General features: G+C 33.7%; 4 protein-coding genes across 5 annotated transcripts; 1 reads left to right on the forward strand and 3 right to left on the reverse strand.

Annotated features, from left to right (window-relative positions):
• Nucleotides 1–418: 418 nt before the first annotated feature.
• On the reverse strand, nucleotides 419–2,448 carry LOC125876210 (60S ribosomal protein L8-like). The gene is made up of 2 exons (XM_049557326.1): nucleotides 1,945–2,448; nucleotides 419–860 (listed from the first exon to the last, which is right to left on the reverse strand). The coding sequence occupies exons 1-2, from the start codon at nucleotides 2,382–2,384 to the stop codon at nucleotides 518–520; spliced, it is 783 nt and encodes a 260-aa protein (XP_049413283.1). The 5' UTR covers nucleotides 2,385–2,448; the 3' UTR covers nucleotides 419–517.
• A 4,652-nt stretch (nucleotides 2,449–7,100) lies between these two features.
• LOC125875796 (putative beta-glucosidase 41) lies at nucleotides 7,101–11,076 on the forward strand. Its single transcript, XM_049556832.1, has 13 exons — nucleotides 7,101–7,344; nucleotides 7,552–7,618; nucleotides 7,809–7,867; nucleotides 8,589–8,664; nucleotides 8,826–8,897; nucleotides 8,981–9,068; nucleotides 9,281–9,536; nucleotides 9,764–9,879; nucleotides 9,972–10,195; nucleotides 10,273–10,304; nucleotides 10,383–10,485; nucleotides 10,557–10,665; nucleotides 10,763–11,076. The coding sequence occupies exons 1-13, from the start codon at nucleotides 7,231–7,233 to the stop codon at nucleotides 10,956–10,958; spliced, it is 1,512 nt and encodes a 503-aa protein (XP_049412789.1). The 5' UTR covers nucleotides 7,101–7,230; the 3' UTR covers nucleotides 10,959–11,076.
• Nucleotides 11,077–11,169: 93 nt separating this feature from the next.
• LOC125875797 (uncharacterized) lies at nucleotides 11,170–14,637 on the reverse strand. Of its 2 annotated transcripts, none has more exons than XM_049556834.1 (4): nucleotides 14,147–14,637; nucleotides 12,767–12,935; nucleotides 11,795–11,897; nucleotides 11,170–11,726 (listed from the first exon to the last, which is right to left on the reverse strand). In XM_049556834.1, exons 1-4 carry the CDS (start codon nucleotides 14,518–14,520, stop codon nucleotides 11,374–11,376), a joined length of 999 nt encoding a protein of 332 aa, XP_049412791.1. In that variant the 5' UTR covers nucleotides 14,521–14,637; the 3' UTR covers nucleotides 11,170–11,373. The 2 variants fall into 2 exon arrangements, with proteins under 2 accessions (XP_049412791.1, XP_049412790.1); XM_049556833.1 differs by having other exon boundaries at nucleotides 11,170–11,732.
• Nucleotides 14,638–18,008: 3,371 nt separating this feature from the next.
• LOC125876222 (uncharacterized) lies at nucleotides 18,009–19,119 on the reverse strand. The gene is made up of 2 exons (XM_049557344.1): nucleotides 18,640–19,119; nucleotides 18,009–18,152 (listed from the first exon to the last, which is right to left on the reverse strand). Exons 1-2 carry the CDS (start codon nucleotides 19,088–19,090, stop codon nucleotides 18,103–18,105), a joined length of 501 nt encoding a protein of 166 aa, XP_049413301.1. The 5' UTR covers nucleotides 19,091–19,119; the 3' UTR covers nucleotides 18,009–18,102.
• Nucleotides 19,120–19,896: the final 777 nt, after the last annotated feature.

Here is a 19,896-nt window from a genome sequence, read left to right on the forward strand (position 1 = left end):
AGATTCATAAGTTTCAATATAACTAGAAGAGAGGATTGTTTACTAAATTATTGTCTCCAACAAAAAATTCATTTGGCACTTTCAGCCTTTCATTACCATCTACTAATGTCATAATTCATAAACATGTATAGTGCATTTGGTTTTGTTTTGCAGAGAGAATGTTTGAGTAAATGAATTGATCACATGCACAGTTGTGGAAGTTGAAAATAGATTCTGCTAATTAAAAGGGGACAAATAGATTCGTGTAAAAATCGTTTAATAGCTTTGAGAGCGTAAAATGTTGAGAAATTTTCCTGTTAACTTAAGCATGACAGAATAATGATATGACGGAAAACGAAAAGTTAGGAGCAAAAATCAAAATGAATCATAATGTTAAATGGTAAACTTGTCCAGATATGGATTTCTCAAACAGAACTTGCTAAATATCCCACCAAAATTTAGTATAATTTCAGCACTCAAATAGTTTAAAAGACTGATCCGGAAACAAATACGTAAAAACAGTGATAAGGTAAACTTTTTAAGCCTTGTCAGCCTTAGCAGCAGTGGCAGCGGCTTGACCACGAAGACGACCAGTCCTCCTTGCAGCAATAAGACCAACCTTTTGCCCAGGTGGTGCATCCCGACGGACAGTACTTGCATGACCAATATGTTGATGGTTACCACCACCATGAGGATGCTCCACGGGATTCATAGCAACACCACGAACCTTGGGCCAGCAGTTCCTCTTTACTCGGTACTTGTGGTATGCGTTACCTGCCTTGAGCATTGGCTTCTCGGTACGTCCTCCTCCAGCTACCTGACCAATCATGGCACGACACCCACTTGGCACAATCTTCTTGGATCCTGATGGAAGCTTAATCCTGCCAAAAGTAAATGAATCAAATTAACACTTAAACAAAGGAAAGTTTGAATGTAATCCCAACAACACATTGAGGATAAGAAGACAAAAAATAAGCACTGCTGTAGTTGGGAGCCAAATGTACTATAATCAGCTCATCACCGGAAAAGATATATACTTAGGTTCATGATGAGACCAAACTATCAGAGGCTGGTTCAACCTAAAGGGGACAACTTGGCAGAAAATCCCCTTTCAAACAGCAAGTTTCATTCTCAAATGGAACAACTATGGGACGACACAATCTTCCTTCAACAGTGTGTGGGCACAAACTGAAATTCAGCGTCTCAAGCAGGGTTCAAGATATGGTTATAGAAAAGAAAATGCAAGACCAGACATTCGTAAGTCGGTGCCAACATAGGTGCTTGATCTAATAAATTTAATAAAAAACTGAAGCATCTTCCCAAAAAACCAACTCCATCATCACATAAAACTAATAAATCACAGGAGAAAAACATCATAAACACCAGATAACACAGGCATCACATCGAGACGTAATCCGATTGTAGCACTATAAACACCTCTAGTTAATTTTGGGTGACCCTCTATGATACCACATTTGTTGTATAACCACTTTTAGTTAATGATAACAATATAAAGCAGACTTCCAGGTTCCAATACTATAAAAGCAAGTCAGAACAACAGTAACCAAAGAATGAAAAAGCACCATTAACACCTAGTTTGGATCCTGGTTGTCACATATCGTTTCAATCATGTTGTATGATGTCTCGTTTTCAGTCGTTCGTTCACACAAAATGAGTCATTACCTTTTATATGAATTTAATGATACAATACAATAAAATTTAAATAACAATCGAAACAAATATTGTATTTAATCTAATATCACAGTACAATACAATAGGTTACAACAAACCAAACAAGCTGTAACAGATCAAGATGAATCTATGATATGCATACGTAGAGATTCTACTGATTAAATTAAAAAGAAAACCAGTTCTATGTTCAAATTGATAGAAAAACAGAGCAGCAGTTACCAAAAACTGAACAAAAAGCTATAAAAAGGATGAAATAGAACTGATTATGCATACCTAGTGGTTCCATTATCGGGGTTGTGACTGATAACAATAGCATAATCACCAGAGCACCTTGCAAAAACACCACGGTCACCAACTTTATGCTCAACATTGCAAACAACAGCTCCTTCAGGGATAGATCTAAGTGGTAGCACATTGCCAACCATGAGCGTAGCCTTCTTCCCACAGTAAACGAATTGCCCAGTGTACATACCCTCCGCCGCAACGAACAGCTCCTTCTGGTGCTTGTAACGGAATGGATGACGGAAAGTGATACGGGCTAGCGGAGCACCCCTACCTGGGTCATGAATAACCTCAGTTATAACACCCTTCAGGTAACCATTACGCTCGCCGAAGTCGAGTGAACGGAACCGGGCTGGGCCTTTCCGGTGGTGAGTGTGGGACTTGAAGACGGACCCTGCTCCCTTACGTTGTGCTCTGATCACACGACCCATTTCGCCGCCGTCTCTCTCTCTCCTCTCTCTCTCTCGGCGATGTTAAAGGAAATGGTTATATGAAGAAAGTAAATTAGGGTTTAAGAGAAGGGTAGAGAAGACCTAGTTTCAAATTGGGCCGGGTCCAGTCTTGGATTTCGGCCCACCATTGATTTTTTCAAGTCCATTTAAGAATCACACGTTTGCAAGTTTAGCTGCTTTAGAATCAATTTCAAATTTATTGAAAAGAATTGCATCGTATTACTTGTGCAAGCAAAACTTCTAATATATGACTTGAATGTCTCAAACTTCGTATATTTTTTTTTTTGAAGCTTAATTTAACATTTCGAAATTTTAAACTCTTATTTGAATTTGAATGAGTTATTTATCTCATTTCACCTATGATTAGGGGTGGCAAATGGTTGGATTGGATCGGATTTGTATGGATTGAGCAAAAATGGTTTGAATTACAATCCATCCAAATAGAATATGGAATAGAATATGGGTAAATATGGATTTGGTCAAATATAGTTTGACTTCCAATCAAACATTATTAAAGGTAAAATGGATGTTACTTAAAGGATAACAATTATCTTGCGTGTGGGATTCGTCACTACAAGTGTAAAATAAATTATACGTAAATTTATGGATTTATGGGTTGAGATAATAAATTCCAAAACTATACGTTCGTGTACGTAACACTATGCAATATGTGCAGAAGTTCGAATCTTTTTTGTCAAAAAGATTATATTATATAAATAAAGTAAAAAATGATTATTTCAAGTTCAATATTAATCAAATTAATCATTATTTATCTGTAATGCAACACCTCCTAATTTGCGCATCCTTAAATCTCTTTGTTATATGTTTGAATCATTTCAATCTCTTTTTTTTTTCATCTTGTTTGCTATGCAATTCATTCTTACCTTATCACGAATAACTTCGTTCATAATTATATCTCACCTAATATACTCACACATCTATTCGAGTCTCCTCAAATATTTACAATGAACAAGTTATTTCGATTGAGAGTTTAGAGTATACCTTGGTTTGTGACTTTTAAGGATGAGTGGAGGACGAATTACACCAGATCAACTCAAAGACTTTTTGTTGAAAAAAAAGTTCAAAGTCTTCCACAAGTCCCCACCCACACTCACACACATAATAATTGTAATGACCCGAAAGGTCATTTTTGAAAATTTTCACAAAATTATTGTTTTATCCCTTTCGATAGTTGCCACGAATCATTTTTGATCCATCAGTGAAGTTGGTCTTGGTCTAAGAATTTTGAACTATTCGATAACTACAATTAGTTAATTGGCAAAATTTATTAAATAATTAATTTATTTAGTTGGTGGTTAATGGGTCAAGCCCTTAATTTAATTATTATCTCATGTCACTCAAACCATATACATTAAAAATAAGTTAGTAGGGTTTAACATTTTAGTCCATAATCATAGAGAGGCGGAGGGCACGGTTTCACGCCACAAGAAAAGTGACTTGTGCTTCAGGTAAAACCTCAGGTTTATTTTGTTTTTGTATTATTGTTATAGGAAAATAGTAGTATATTAATGGTTGGATGATAAGTTATATTATTATATTAATTTGTTGCTAGTATGATTGTTGATTGGTGATGCCATTACTAGCTCTATAAGTAAAAACTGGTTACTTACTAATGATGTTGTTGGCAACGGCTTGATTATGGAATCATTATTGTGACATGTGATTTTATTTTGGGGTAAAATAGAAGAGATAAAACTTGTAGCCAAATTAGTTGTAAAGGACGATTTGAACCATATAAAATAACTGTGGTTTTGCTTTCAATTTGTTTTGTTGCGGCCAAATTGAGAGAGTTTAGTAAGAAAGTAATAATGAGTTAGGTATTTGCAGGACAATGATATCTAAATATAATTGAGGATGAATTTTGTGTAGTTTTCCTCATTGTTTTATACATTTCTTCTTCTTCTTTGTTTGTTTGGTGGTCGAGGTTACTGATGGTGGAACTTAGCTTAAATTTTAGGAATGTTCCTATAGTTATCACATTATGATTCAAGATTTGATATATATTAAGATAGGTAATTAAATATGAATATTATTATATTTATGATATTGGAGATGTTGGAACCTAATCCTTGACTTGAAATTTGGAAAATATGAGAATTGACATGCTAATTGGTATCAAGATTAGGAGCTTGATTATACATTTGAGTGAGTTTTTGGATCTAGGCTAAACCTATAATAATATTGGTGTTGTTTGCTTCAAACTCTTATTGTGATTATCTATTTGAATTGATTTAGAAGTCCAACGAAAGGGAAAAGATCAAGTTCCGGAGTGATTGTTCAACTATTTGAGGCAAGTAGATTTCTAAACCCTTGTTAAGTGTATGGAATTCGTGTATTTCCTTGTGATATGTATTTGGGGGTAATGAGACTTGGTGATGGGTTGACTTGTACATATTGATTATTTTCTAATGATGAAAAAGGGGTAATAAAAGGCAATGTGTTTAATTGTTGATGTGTGATGTTTGAGACCGGGCTGAAAGGCTTGTTGAATCATTGTTGATGTTGTATCACGGTTGTATTGTTGTGAATTGTGTATTGTTATGAAAATGGTCATCTCTTCATTATTTGTGTGAACATGTCATTTGCATTGGTTTTAAGACATGGTTGTGATAAGTGTTATGTGATAAGAGGATGTACCATTTCGAGGGACGTATCGCGCGCCGCGATGGATACTATTTTTCGAGGGACGTATCGCGTGCCGCAATAGTTACTATTATTGAGGTCGTATCGCGCGCCGCAATGGTTACTATTATCGAGGTCGTATCACGCGCCGCGATGGATGCATGGACAGATATGTCCCCCATGGGTCCTGGACTGAGAGACAGCGGGTGTGTATTACTAGGTCAGACATGTATCACTATACTTGACATTGCATTACACATATTTATCATTAGTGAACTTGATATTGTGTTTTGCTGATCTTGTGAATGCCTTTCTGTGGAACTTTGATTGGTGAATATTGAGCTTGTTGTTGAGGATATGTAATTGTTAGAGTGTTGTTGTTGAGATATGTGCTATGTGAATTGTGAATTGTTATGTTGGGCTGATTTTATGCATGTTGTAGTTGTGGAGGTTTAGTTGGGGTATAAGGAGTACCCGTATTCTATCCCCTTAGCTTGTGTTTAGAGGTTTACTTGTTGAGTACCGCGTGGTTTGATACTCACCCCTTGCTACTACATTTTTTTTGTAGGTTACTAGCTCGGACCTTTGTGATATATTCTCTTCTTTTCCGAGGCTTCTTGGAGATTTGTGAGGTAGCTGTTTGTCAACTCAGCAGACCTTCTTACTCCTGTTTATGATCTTGTTCTACTCTTGAAACAATGTCATATGAGACTTGTATTTTTCTTTTGATTCAATTGTAATACTTTAGAGGCCTGTACACGTGACAACCAGATTTTAGGAGTATTTTTGAGTTTATTATAAAAAATTCCTCATTTTATTGTAATGGTTGAGTTTTAGGCTGACTTGTCTTGGTGGGTTAAGACGAGTGTCATCACGTCCATTTTTTGGGTCGTGACAATAATAATAATAACAAATATACTATATATATTCGCTCGGTAAAATAATAATCGATAAATATAATATTATAAATATATATTAATGAGAATATAGATATGATGTACACGTATGACGTGTATATAATTAGTAAATACGTAAATTACTAAGATAGACTGTAAGCGTTGACAAGTGGTATTAGAAGTAGAGTATCATGATGGGAAATTACAACTCTACTCTAAATAAAAATTACTATTGTTGCACTATAATATACTGCAATTTGAAGCTCATAAAAAATCTTCCCTTAATTCTACTAAAGATGTCATTATATTTTTATTTTTTAAAAAAATAAACAAAAAGTTGACTCATTCACGAGTCAATTTAAGCACATCTCTATTATTTTACAAAATATTTATTTTCACCTGTATCGGTGATAGATATCAAGTAATTCGTTCACTAAAGCTAGAATAAATTGTGATAGAAGAAAATTAATTAATTATTTGATCTTAAAACCACACAATTCTCAATCCACTTCATTAATTACTAGGTCCCGTCCCTTTAGCTAGTTTTCACAGGTTAAAACTTGAAATGAAATGTTCAAATCCCATCAATATCATACATTTCATTTCATTATCCCCTCCTATAATATAATAATAAAAAAACTAAAATCTATCAAACTCCATCACAACGCCTCCTTAAAAAATCTCACATTTTTTGGTTAATTATGATGATTAACACTAGATTTTTTAAAAAAAATTATTTTTTAAAACCAAAGAAGTAGAAACCTTGAAGCTTTACTTAAATGTTGAGAGTTCAAATTATTTCATGAGGAATAATAGTCGTGAAGGCAAAGGCAAATGAAATCAATCGGTGGGTGCTAACACTTGTCACCCTCATATCACGACACGTAAGCAAAAGTACAAAATGAAAAATGATATTATGAAATCGTGAATTTTAATTTTGAGTTTTCAATATAAAAATTACTATAATAAAAAATACTTTATTCTTTACAAAATTTGAATTAAATCTGTATTTCAATATGAGTATCGAGTCCTGAATATGAAAAAAGAAAAAATAGTCCTCTTATGACGCAAGAGAAGGGTGAGTATCTCATTTGTCCCCTTTTCTATGTGACCAAATTTTAACATAAAACTACTCCAAATGTTTTGCCTATTTCTTGAAGTATACAAAAGGTTTTCTCTATATTAAGTCTGGCATTTTGCACTTTTTTGTATTATAACACCACTAAACCAAAGTTTAATATTTTAATTACCCCCTTATTTACACTGAAAAAGACTCTTCAACCCCCATGAAAATCATATTTTCCTTCTTCATCATTTGTCTATTGGTGAATTCTGAGTCCATTGGCCGTTCTGATTTTCCAGAGGGATTCATCTTTGGAACTGCTTCTTCAGCTTATCAGGTTTGTTATTACCCCTTCGTAATTCAGGGGCGTATTTACGTTACAGGTTCAACAGAATTCAGTAGCTTTTGACCCAGGTTCTGTATATGAGTCAAAAATGAACTTAGTATTTATATCTATTCAAAACTCAATAAGCAAAACCTATTATGATTCAGAACTCATAAACTTAAAATCTTGAATCCGTCTGTATTTCTTTTGGTCTTGTAGTTTGAAGGTGCTGTGGATGAAGGAAACAAGGGAATTAGCATATGGGATACTTTCATCAAAAGACCAGGTAAAATAGTTTACTCGTAATTATCTCATCTAAAAGTTTCAAACTATTACGTACGACACACTTTTCTTTATTTAACTATTTATATCTTCAACGGCTTAATTAGAATTTCATGAACACCTCTTTTTTAATGAAATATCTTAGTACTATACTTTTTAAAGTCTGATGTATTATCTTGTTTCTAATTCTATAGGAAGAATACTGGACTTCAGCAATGCAAACACAGCAGTTGATCAATATCATCGTTTTCAGGTAAAAGTTTCAACAATTCACTTAATATGAACGAAAAAAATACTATATTTTAAATTAAACATTATTAGAAACACAAGTTGAAATATTTAATTTTTGGTTAAGGTACTTTATGGATAAATAATGTCACCTAATCATATCTTACTATGCACCGACTATTTTAAATAAATACAAGAGAACAAATGGGACTTATCATCTTTAAAAAGATAAGAATAACAGTTGCTTCCACATCAGAGTATTCTCTTAGTACAAAAAAATAAAGGGAAAAAGGTACCCGAACTATCGTAAATGGTTTGCAGATATCCTCTGTTATACTTTTGGGACATTGATGTCCCTGACGTCCAAAATCTATAGCATATATACCCTTTATACTAACGGACATACACGTGTCATAATCTTATCCACTGACCCGACATTTATTAAATATCGAATTGACGAATAAGATTGTGTCGCGTGTCCCTATTTAGTCTTCCATTAGAGTGAAAGGTATATATGCTCTAGTTTTTGAATGGCAGGGCACCAATGTCCCAAAAATATGACGGAGGGTATCTGCATATCATTTACGATAGTTCAGGGGTATATAATCCTTTTTCCCAAAAATAAATAATAGAGGCTAGAGCCCTTTTGTGAAAACTAAGTTTTGTCTGACCCAAAAAAAAAAAAATGTTTTGTTGTTATTTAACTAACTTGTATGAGATGACTTAGCTTTGACAATATTTTACAGAGTGACATAGACTTGATGAAGAATATAGGAATGGATGCCTATAGATTCTCAATTTCTTGGACACGAATTTTCCCGAGTAAGATTTTCTTCTTTTATCATCATTTACTCGTCCTTTCGAGTTTAAGTTATATATATCATCATCAGTATAATGAAACATGTCATCTTTACCTTTTGTAGTGGGTAATAAATTTCATTTTTTAAGGAGACTTACTATTTTAACGACCTTACATGTCACAGATGGAACAGGAGAACCAAATCCAGAAGGAATTGAATACTACAACAATCTCATAGATGCCTTACTAGAAAAAGGTTCAATTAAAGTATAGAACATGCTTATATGAAAATCTAAACTTTATATGAAGCTAATTATTTAATTACTGTAATATGATCAGGAATTCAACCTTATGTAACTTTATTTCACTGGGATCTACCACAACAGCTTGAAGATTTGTATGAGGGATTTTTAAGCAGTCGAATAATGTATGTATAGCTTACAGTCCTCCAGACAACGGAGAAGTTGAGAATTTCGTTAATAGTGTTGAAAATTTAATATATAACTATCAAAGATAATCTTTTCACCTACCATGCACAATATAATTTTCCGACAAAAGGTGTTCAAACTGATCACAAAGTCTATTGCATAAGTGACGTACAAATTTCCAGCTGATATATAAACTCTTATTTCATTGCAGAAAAGAATTTGAACGATATGCTATTACCTGTTTCGAAGCATTTGGAGATAGAGTGAAGCATTGGATCACCTTTAACGAGCCTCATGGTTTTACAATTCAAGGTTATGACTTTGGAATTCAAGCTCCGGGAAGGTGCTCTATTCTTTTGCACTCGTTCTGCAGGAAAGGAAAATCGTCTGTTGAGCCATATATCGTAGCACATAACATTCTGTTGTCTCATGCTGCTGCTTATCATGCTTACCACAAAATGTTCAAGGTAAATCAGTTCAAATAAAGAACTCTTTTTGATAGATTTGATGACTACTGAGTTGAAAAGAGGGACGCGAAATAGTGTATGGACATTCTGTTCTTATTTAACTAGTGTTCCAGGTAGTGGCGTAACCAAATAGACAGAAGGGTGGTCAAAATTTGCTTTCTGTAAATATATACTAAATCTTGAACGCCCTTAGTGTTGTTTTTTTGTTGCTTCGCCACTGATTCCAGGCAAGTCAGCGAGGCAAAGTTGGGATAGCATTAGATTCTAAATGGTACGAGCCACGTTCAGATTGTGAAGAGGACAGAGCTGCTGCAAGTAGAGCGATGGATTTTGGACTTGGCTGGTAATTTTAGTCACGTATTTCTAATAATGTGAATGGAGTTACGAAGAAAATTGAGTGTAACGTATCGATTTAACATAAACAAAGTGACTCAGGTTCCTTGATCCACTACTACTTGGGAATTATCCTCTTTCAATGCAGAAGTTGGTGGCTGAAAGACTGCCCAAGATCACTCCCTATGAGGCAAAACTGCTGAAGGGATCTATTGATTTTCTTGGCATCAATCACTATACCACATTATATGCACGGAACGATAGAGTAAGGATCATGAAGTTCATGTTGCACGATGCTTACTCCGACTCTGCTGTTCTAACTACTCGTAAGATATCAAAACTAGTACTCACTATTTAAATTGGACTATTAGTTAGCAATTGATCATCACCTTTGTTACTTCAGCTTACAGGCGTGGAGTCGCAATAGGAGAAAAGGTATGCCTGATTAGTTGCTTCATACGTCTATATTTGAGAACTGCTGATCGTTGTCCTAAAGATCATGTCATCCTCCAGGCTGCATCTGGTTGGCTACGTATCGTCCCATGGGGAATTAGGAAGTTGATGAATTACATCAAAGATAAATATGGAAACCCGTTGGTGATGATTACTGAAAACGGTAAGAAATGTCATCCTGCATAAGAAACAAACAGAACATGAGTACCAAAAACTTGAATTACTTGATTTCAGGTATGGATGAACCTAACAAATCACATATAGCGTTAAACGATGCTTTACAAGATGAAAGGAGAATAACTTACCACAGAGACTATCTTTCGAATCTCTCTGCTGCAATAAGGTGCTCAAACTTCAATTTATCGCAGCTTTTTATTACCATGTTTCGAGTTTCTTTGTTATTCTGTTCTTACATGAGAAAAAAAATCACATGAATACAGGGAAGACAACTGCAATATCAAAGGTTACTTTGTTTGGTCACTACTTGATAACTGGGAATGGAACTCAGGTTATACTGTAAGATTTGGACTATACCATGTAGACTTCAAGAACAATCTCACAAGGACACCAAAATCCTCTGCTAAGTGGTTCAAAAGCATGCTTACATCGGAGAGATATCTGAACGCGTTATTATGAAATGTGTTTTTCATTTGATTTCAACGATGCTAGAAGCAAATTAAGATGATAGTGTAGAGTTTGAACTATGTACATTAGCATCATTGTTTGCTGAAAACTGCAACTTCATTCTTATATATACCATAAAGAAACAGTCTTGTTAAACAAAACACACAACTGCTGAATGCAAAGATCAACTTCAATGGCATTGAGATGACAAAGCCAAGAAACAAAAAACAGAAACATTGTCTATAATGATTTTATTTTTATTTACAAGCCACTTCCACAAGTCATTGGACCAGAAACCCTCGACGAAAACCTCAGAACCTGTTCTAGAAGAAACTGTAACACTTAGTCATGTAAGTTCCGGCAAATTCAAATAGTTCTAGTCATGTAAGTTCGGCAAATTCAAATAGTTAAAACTTTGAAGACATCATTAGTGACTGCGTTTTGAGACAACCACCATCATAACCATGACTGCCAAAGCCATGAAAGATGCTCCAAGCGTCTTCTCCACCGCGCCAAATTTAGCACTTCCATCAGCATCAACAAAAAACTGGTTGCCTCCAAAGAGATTGTTAAAGAAATCTGACAAGCTGTCCATCATACTAACCACTGTTTGTGTCACTGTTTGTGTAACATTCTGCAAAAAGCTTGTAAAAAAGTTCCCGGATTTAGACTCTTCCGCCTTAGATTCAGAAAACGGCTTCCATGAGGATGATTCAGAAAAGGAAGCAGTATCAGCAACCGATTCATCTTTCTCTTGATCCGAGTCGGGGAATGATGCACCTGCAACTATGAGAATGTAGTAAGAAGCTTGATCATTATGAGAGATTCGAGGAAAATCAAGGACATACATTTCTCACTGGATCTCTGTGACTCGAGGAAATCTTGAAGGGCTGGATTTTGCAGTACTGCATTCCACACATTTGGGTCACAAGCAATTGAAGCAACAACGTTCTGGGAAGGAGAAAAATGAAGTCAACATTAGCAGACCTGGAATACTCATAACCTCCGGACACTACTAAGACGGCACTCCAAAGAGCTTCATGAAGTTATTATGAGTGTCTACTGTCTACTCAGATGCCAACATTATTAACACCAAGAAAATGCATAAGAAATACCACCTTTAGATCTATAGAGCCTGAACCCATCTAAGTCACTTTTATGCTCATGCTTCGTACTAAAATGTGAATAAAAAAAGCTAATAACACTAGCCTTCCTCCAATCAACGAAATTGAATAAAACAACGAACTACACTTTGACACCAGATTAAAAAAAATAAAATTAAGGAAATACCTAGCATGAGAACCACAAGGGGAGGGGACGTTATCTAATACTTAAACATTCGAAAAGTCGAGTTATCTTGACGTTGAGATCTTTCTGCTTCTTCAGAAATTTTAAGGAAGTATCTTCAGTATTGGACTCAACTCAAATAAAGCTCTTCTAGATGTCAACATCTAGAGAGGAGTACCTACAGAAAAATCGAATGAGCTGCACACTCTCAAGTATGAAGAGCTCTAAATTTTCTTGTCACTAGCAAGAAAACAGATCCTGTTTGAGGAGATTTCACAAGTAGAATTAGGGGCTAGCTAAAATAGTTCCACTTTTTATGTTATAACTACAATATTAGTTCAGTTTTTGTTGACTGGATCTTCTTATCTGGTCAAATTGAACACATTCAGAATCATTCCTCACCCTAGTAACGGCTTATACTGAAGGATTAAAAGAAAAAAATGCAATATCCAGTTTCTATGACATGAGCATACAACACTAGATAGAATATGAAAACTAAGAGACTTGTAGAAAAAAATGACAAAGAAGAAAACCTGAGCAGCAGGAATTTCACTCAGAACCCTATATGCCTGCACAGCATGTTTCGGCACAGACTTTGTGACTATAGTCTCGCTGACAACACAGGCTTTGGAGACGGCCGATGAGCTTGAGCCGGATGTACAAGATCCCCCATATCCATTAGCAGATCCAGACAAATATACCCTGTAAATTTAACAAAAGTTTTGAATTCACACTATGTAAGTAGTTGTTTACATCATCTATTAGAGTAAATATACATCTCTTGGAATATAACAGCAGAGTGACACTGAGAAATTCATATGGCAACCTAAGTCCAATAGCCTTTCATTAACCTTCTGGGGGCAAAAGTTAAAGGTTGATGGAAGAATGATGAAAAGACAAAGCATACCAATATTAAAAAAGTGGAGCAACAACCAAATTGACAAGTTCTTTTTCATTTTTCCCTTCACCTATTTCAGGTCCAAAACTTAAGTTTCTCTCTTCACTGACAACTGTCACACAGAAGAGCGCATTTGGACTCTGGCAGTGTCACCCAACCATAGTACTTATGAGAATGCATAGCTTATGACACGGAATAAGTTGAAAAGGCGGATTTTTTGAATTAATCCAAAAGGCCTTAATAGCACAAATGACTTACTTGATCTCCCTTGCCTAATACTCACCATTTATGTGGCACCCTCTCCTTTTAGACCCTCCCAAAAAGAATGTCACCCTTCCTTATTTAGCAACTATGTAATGGCATCCTCCTCATTTCATACTCATTGAGTTCCACTTAACACTTTATAATGAAGAAAAGTCAACTAAAAGTAAATACCAAAAGTGAATTTATAAGGGCAATTTGCTAAATAGAAGTGTCTTCCCTTAATTCTTAAACTCCATATCAGGACCAACAATGCCACATAAATTGGAACCGAGGGAATAGTATGTATGTACAGCAAATGCTATCCCAAGATGCTTCTTTGCAATCAGTTTTTAGAGTTATCTCCTTATCAAAAGTAAAGTTCATATTGGGATAATTCAAAGCTACATTAAAATAAGGCAACATAGAATTGGACATTACAATTTTTCTACAACGTGTCCCGTTTTACTCTAAAGAGCAACAAATTGTAACTTTATTCGTTAATCGAATCAATCAACTGAGTAATCACTCAATAACCGTTAAGTTTCACAATAACAAAAAGCAAAAACATACCACCAAAATTAGCTTTCAGACTGGAGAGGCTAATGCTCTATGGTGACTTCGAACACAAAAGACTTGCAATTTAATGATTATAAACACAAACAAAAAGCAATACTTCGCATAGACACTAACAACAGATAATAAATTGATAAGCAAATTTGCAGGCAGAGTAAAAAACAATAGCAGAGTAAATAGCAGGAGAAATGAATTATACAGAGCATCTTTGAGATCAGAAGTAGCCTCTGTAGCTTCCTGAAGAGAAGGAGCTCCACCAAATACGAGTCGTGGCAGCGGTTCACCAGGATTAACCATCATTTCTTCCTCTCCGCCGGCCATCTCCCAGTCATCAAAATCAGAAACCATCTTAGGCACATACGACACATCCGATGATCCACCGTGAGAAGCCGTAACCATAGCAGACTTGACATCTTCCGATGTTGACGATATACCTGAGATCGACACCGGACGGGCGACGTTGCGTGCGGCTGCGTAGACTGGATGCTCCGCCGTCACCGAGCGGAATCCGCTGTTGGCAGCGGCGGCTCCGGCGACCTTCGCCGCTGCTCTGAATGCTCCACCGCCACCCATAATTTTCGTAATTGTCTATTCGAATTCGACGAATGAGGCAACCCTTCAGCAACGAAGAGATCGATTGCGTATAAGTTTTGGGCTAAACAAGGACTCTGACGATGGGACACGTGGCGATTAAGTGTTACTTGCTTAGTTAGCAAGATACTTTTAGGATAATGTTGATGGAGTATTTAATTAGACTATTACTCCCTCCGTCCCTATTTACTTGTCCATATTTCCTTTTTTGGTTGTCCCTATTTAGTTGTCCATTTTGACAAATCAAGAAAGGACAACAAATTTTTTCCTATTATACCCTTATTTACACTTCTTGAAAATTGTAAAAGTGTATGTTGTTTCCCTCCAATTTATTTCACTTTAATTCAAATAAGTGGTTGTAATTTTGAAGTGAAAAGTTGTCATAAGGGTAAAATTGTAACTTCACTGTGCTAATCATTGTTGCCTTAATCTGTGTGCCATTTCTAAAGTGGACAACTAAAAAGGGACGGAGGGAGTATTTTATTTTAATTATGCATATTCAGATGTTTAGAAATATATAAAGAGCAACTTTCACATATAGCAAACACAAAATTTATATTTGTATGTTACAGTAAAATTTGCATAATTACGCTCCATAACAAACATATGTGTATAATTCACTATACATATACAAAAAAAAAAAAACAGTTGTATATACNTATTTACTTGTCCATATTTCCTTTTTTGGTTGTCCCTATTTAGTTGTCCATTTTGACAAATCAAGAAAGGACAACAAATTTTTTCCTATTATACCCTTATTTACACTTCTTGAAAATTGTAAAAGTGTATGTTGTTTCCCTCCAATTTATTTCACTTTAATTCAAATAAGTGGTTGTAATTTTGAAATTAAAAGTTGTCATAAGGGTAAAATTGTAACTTCACTGTGCTAATCATTGTTGCCTTAATCTGTGTGTCATTTCTAAAGTTGACAACTAAAAAGGGACGGAGGGAGTATTTTATTTGAATTATGCATATTCAGATGTTTAGAAATATATAAAGAGCAACTTTCACATATAGCAAACACAAAATTTATATTTGTATGTTATAGTAAAATTTGCATAATTACGCTCCATAACAAACATATGTGTATAATTCACTATACATATACAAAAAAAAAAAACAGTTGTATATACATATACAAAGAAGATAGTTGTACAATTCGTTATACATATAAAAAAAAAACAGTTGTATGCAAAAGATCAATTGTGTAATCTGTGTATGTATAAAACGAGAAAGAGAGAAAGGCAAAAGAAAATTGGGCAGGAAAATATTTGTATTGTATAATTATTAGTGTATATGACAAATATATATGTATTTGCACGTGTATATACAATTTTCTCTCTCTTTATACAAACATAAGCACAATTTATACATTTCGTTTTTGTTTGTATAAGCGAGAGAGGCGAGTGAGATCTGGGAGAGGGGAACGAAAATATATGTATATATACAATTTCCTCTCGCTTTATACAAACACAAACACATTTTATACATTTATATTTGTGTAAAAGCGAGAAAGGCGAGCGAAACTGCCACCAAACGAGAGTGGCGAGCGAGATTCCACCAGGGAGAGTGACGAAAATAACAAAAGGTTGTTATAGGGTACAACTAAATCAAAGTATATTTATAGCATTTAATTTGAATTAATAGTTTGCTATTATATACAATTTTCTCATATATAAATGGTGTATTCAGATCCAAGAATCATTAATGTATTCATTTTCAGACGTCTTAATTTTAATAAAATTAATGAAGCCTAAAAGTGAATTGGATTCAACGAATAGAAGATTATGAGAGCTATAAGTATAATTAGAAATGATTTATATTCCTAAAAAGCTAATTTTTGTGTTTAATTAAGCGAATCTTGACTAATTATCTCCTCTAAATTTCCTGAAATTATGATGAAGGGCCTAGCGGGCTTTACCATGTGCCCATCTAGAACCAACATTTAAAAACAAACTTTGATATATTTGGGCTTGACTAGGCTAAACTTTAAATATGTATATATGACTGAATATATTTTTTAAAAAGAATTGAACTCCTAATTTGCAGCCAATTTTTCTAAACTTTGACAATAATTTTCACTTTAATATAAACGTAAGTTTATAGTATTATTTTTAGAAAGGTAATAATAATCTACAAAGTTAACCATTTTTTGGTCAAAGCATGCAAAAGCTTTTGCTTAAATCAAAACGACTATTAAAATGGAAGTTCTACAAAGTAAAATCATGACAAAAGATTGATCATATAGAACACCTCAATTTTTTAATTTTTGTAAAATTAAGTTTAACTGTTATAATCGAGTAAAACTTATCATATTGTCTATAAGTCCTCCTACTTTCTACTTATGTTAAGTCTCTCCTACACCCATCGGTGACTTTTGAACTATTCCAACTGGTTTTTGAAACTAAATTAAATCTATATATTCTTATCTTTTTATGACATTTGAGTTAGGTGCACCTCAATTCTTATTCATCAAATATTCGATCCCATCTTAGTTGGTGATGGAACTAATTATATTTTTAGCTGATGTTTGCATTAATTCCTATGTCTTAATTTAATTTTTAGGTTAAAGTAGACCCCAAAATCCATTTTATATCAACCTAAGTTATACCAAAAAGTATATTCATTTTCTCTTAAAAAAATTATGTACCAATCACTAACTTTCATTATTTTTTTCTAATCAATGTTGATATTCTGGTTGTTTCCAATTAAATTTTTTACTAAATTTTAAATTCTACTTAAAAGGTTATTTGCCTTTTTCTTGTGATGATGGGCTTTTCAATCATACAATTGGGTTCCAGCAAGACCAGCCTTAAGGGCCCACTTATAATAAGTCCAGCAGAAAATCCATAAAAGTGGGCCATACTCCAAATTCCACATGGGCCCATGGGCCCGTTGTACTCCCGTCTCCTTTTTGCATGGGCCCATCTTACGCACGTTACGAAAAAGCATCCTATGAAATTTGCAGGCCATGAAAAAAGTGAAAAATACACAAATAGTCAATTTCCGGTTTCTATAATTGAAAAATAGTCGACATCCTGAAATATTAATTATGAAACTTTAAAAACTCCAGTATAGGATATAATGTCGAAAAATGGCCAGTAAACGTTGTTTTTACTAAAGATTGAGTGTTAACTCGATACATTATATAAGGTATATGATTTTCATTAGTGTTTTATTTTTCGATCTCCATTGCCGGAGAAAATGTGTGAGTACACACTAAAACTCTTTATGATATGGTATAAAAAGCTCTTATAAGTTATACTACGATATGTTAATCGTAAAAATAAAGACTCTTAGAGAATAGAGAAACTATTTTTCGACTCGAAAGAGAAGTAAATAAATAACAAATTTATAAAACAAGATCCAAAAATAGGGAAAAAGATAGTATTTGATAAACCCAAAATCTTTACAGCCGCACCCCCTAATCTCATTTAGAGTCTAAAATAAACCTATAATCAAGCCTGGTAATTTGTACTTAACCCCCACCCACCCACCCACCCACCAACAAAATCCATAATTATTATGGACATTTAATAATTTTCCAAAAAGGGCATTTCTTTATTATTGATCTTCAAATCCCTTCTCCTTCCTATCATTCTTCCTCAAAACGCCTGCATATTCCACGAAAAAAAATAATCAATTCTTAAATTTAAACAATTAAATATAATTTATTTATTCAAATAAAAATAATGAAAACTACTTGACACTAGTACTAATTTCAGAAAAATGTTACTAAATCAATTCATTTCCAGAAAACAATTCAGAAAATCACATGGAAAACTAGTACAATTCAACTAAAAAATAACATTTGTTCCCTCGATATTAGTGAAATTCCATATATTTCCAACACAAAATAGCAAAACAAATTTATTTTTTTAGAAAAATTGACAATTGATTGTTTAACAGGGATATGGGTAGAGTATAGTAAACTAGAGATCTCGAGTTCAAACTCGACTATACTAGCAAGCAATTTTAGCTCCTAATGTTGGAATTCTAAAATATTAATGAGATCCCAATACGAATACCAAACATCAATTACAAATTAATCATCAGACTAGTAAATTTCGAATACGAAAAAAAACATAGGAATAAAATTACCATCTGGTTTGCAATTAGGTGGATCTTCAAAAAGTGAAAGAGAGAGTTGTTTATGAGCCAAACCAATATCAAAAAGTATAAGACCAGATAAAGGATTATCAACCACAATTCCTTTAACTGGTAGCCAAACAAAAAGCTCTTGTTGAGAAAATCCTTCAACACCACCAAGTGAACCATAAGTCAGATTTGCTCTTACAACACTATCATATAAAGCCATAGTATCAAATTTAGCCAAACAAGGCCCATCTAAAAACACTTCAAGAAGACCAGAATCTGATAAATTGTAAGATTTCACTTCTTTAGGAAGAAGTCCTGCTGGTAATCCTTTTGATTTTAGTAAATCATGAATAGACATGGAAGAAGAAGTAGCAAATTTACACTGTAAAAAACAGAGGAGGAAGAAGAAGAGCAAGTGTAAAATTAGTGTAAAATTGTTTTGAAGAAAAGACATGATGAATGATGAGAGAGAGAGAGAGAGAGAGAGAGAGAGTGATTTTTTTGTTTCTGGGTTTTATGTTTTGCCTTTTTGATGGTTTAAGGAAAAAATTTGTGGAGGGAGATTTGGGAGAATAGAAAGATTATTTAGGGCAAAAGAGGATTTTAAGGCTGATTTTACTATGTTGCCTTTGAAGATATCATCTACACTTGAATTGATTAGCTAAAAATAAATATTATATTTTTGCTTCCTTAATTATTGTATACCTTTTGTTATGGGTAGATATGATTCGATAGATATTGAATTATTATATTGAGATTTTAATATTTTGATATTTGGTATGTATTTAAAAATTTCTTTGGTATTTTTATATAATATTTGGTTTTTTTATTAAAAAAATATTGAATATTGTATAAACTAGGACTAGTACAAACACAATTATTTAGATATTGAAATTTTGATTAGAATGAATTTTTCTTTTGTAATTAATTGATGATATTGTGTCTACTTTAATTTGAATATATTTTTAGATGTTTAAGATGTTAGTATGTGATTATATGTAAGTCGAAGCTGAATAATTTTTTATTATTAAATTATTGTAACACAAAATATCATAATGGAACTTAAATCTATCGAATCGTACCAAATGAATTTCGATATGATAATAGTAAAGTATTTTTGAAAATCAAAATTACCAAACTGAACTTTTCAATTCCGACAAAGTATATCTAATTCCTAATTAATAGAAATATGTTTTTTTCTTTTCTTTGGGTAGGAAATATACTATATTTGAGATATCATAGAGTTATATTATATCGAGT

Source organism: Solanum stenotomum, chromosome 9, assembly GCF_019186545.1.
Source record: "Solanum stenotomum isolate F172 chromosome 9, ASM1918654v1, whole genome shotgun sequence".
NCBI classification, from domain to species: domain Eukaryota; kingdom Viridiplantae; phylum Streptophyta; class Magnoliopsida; order Solanales; family Solanaceae; genus Solanum; species Solanum stenotomum.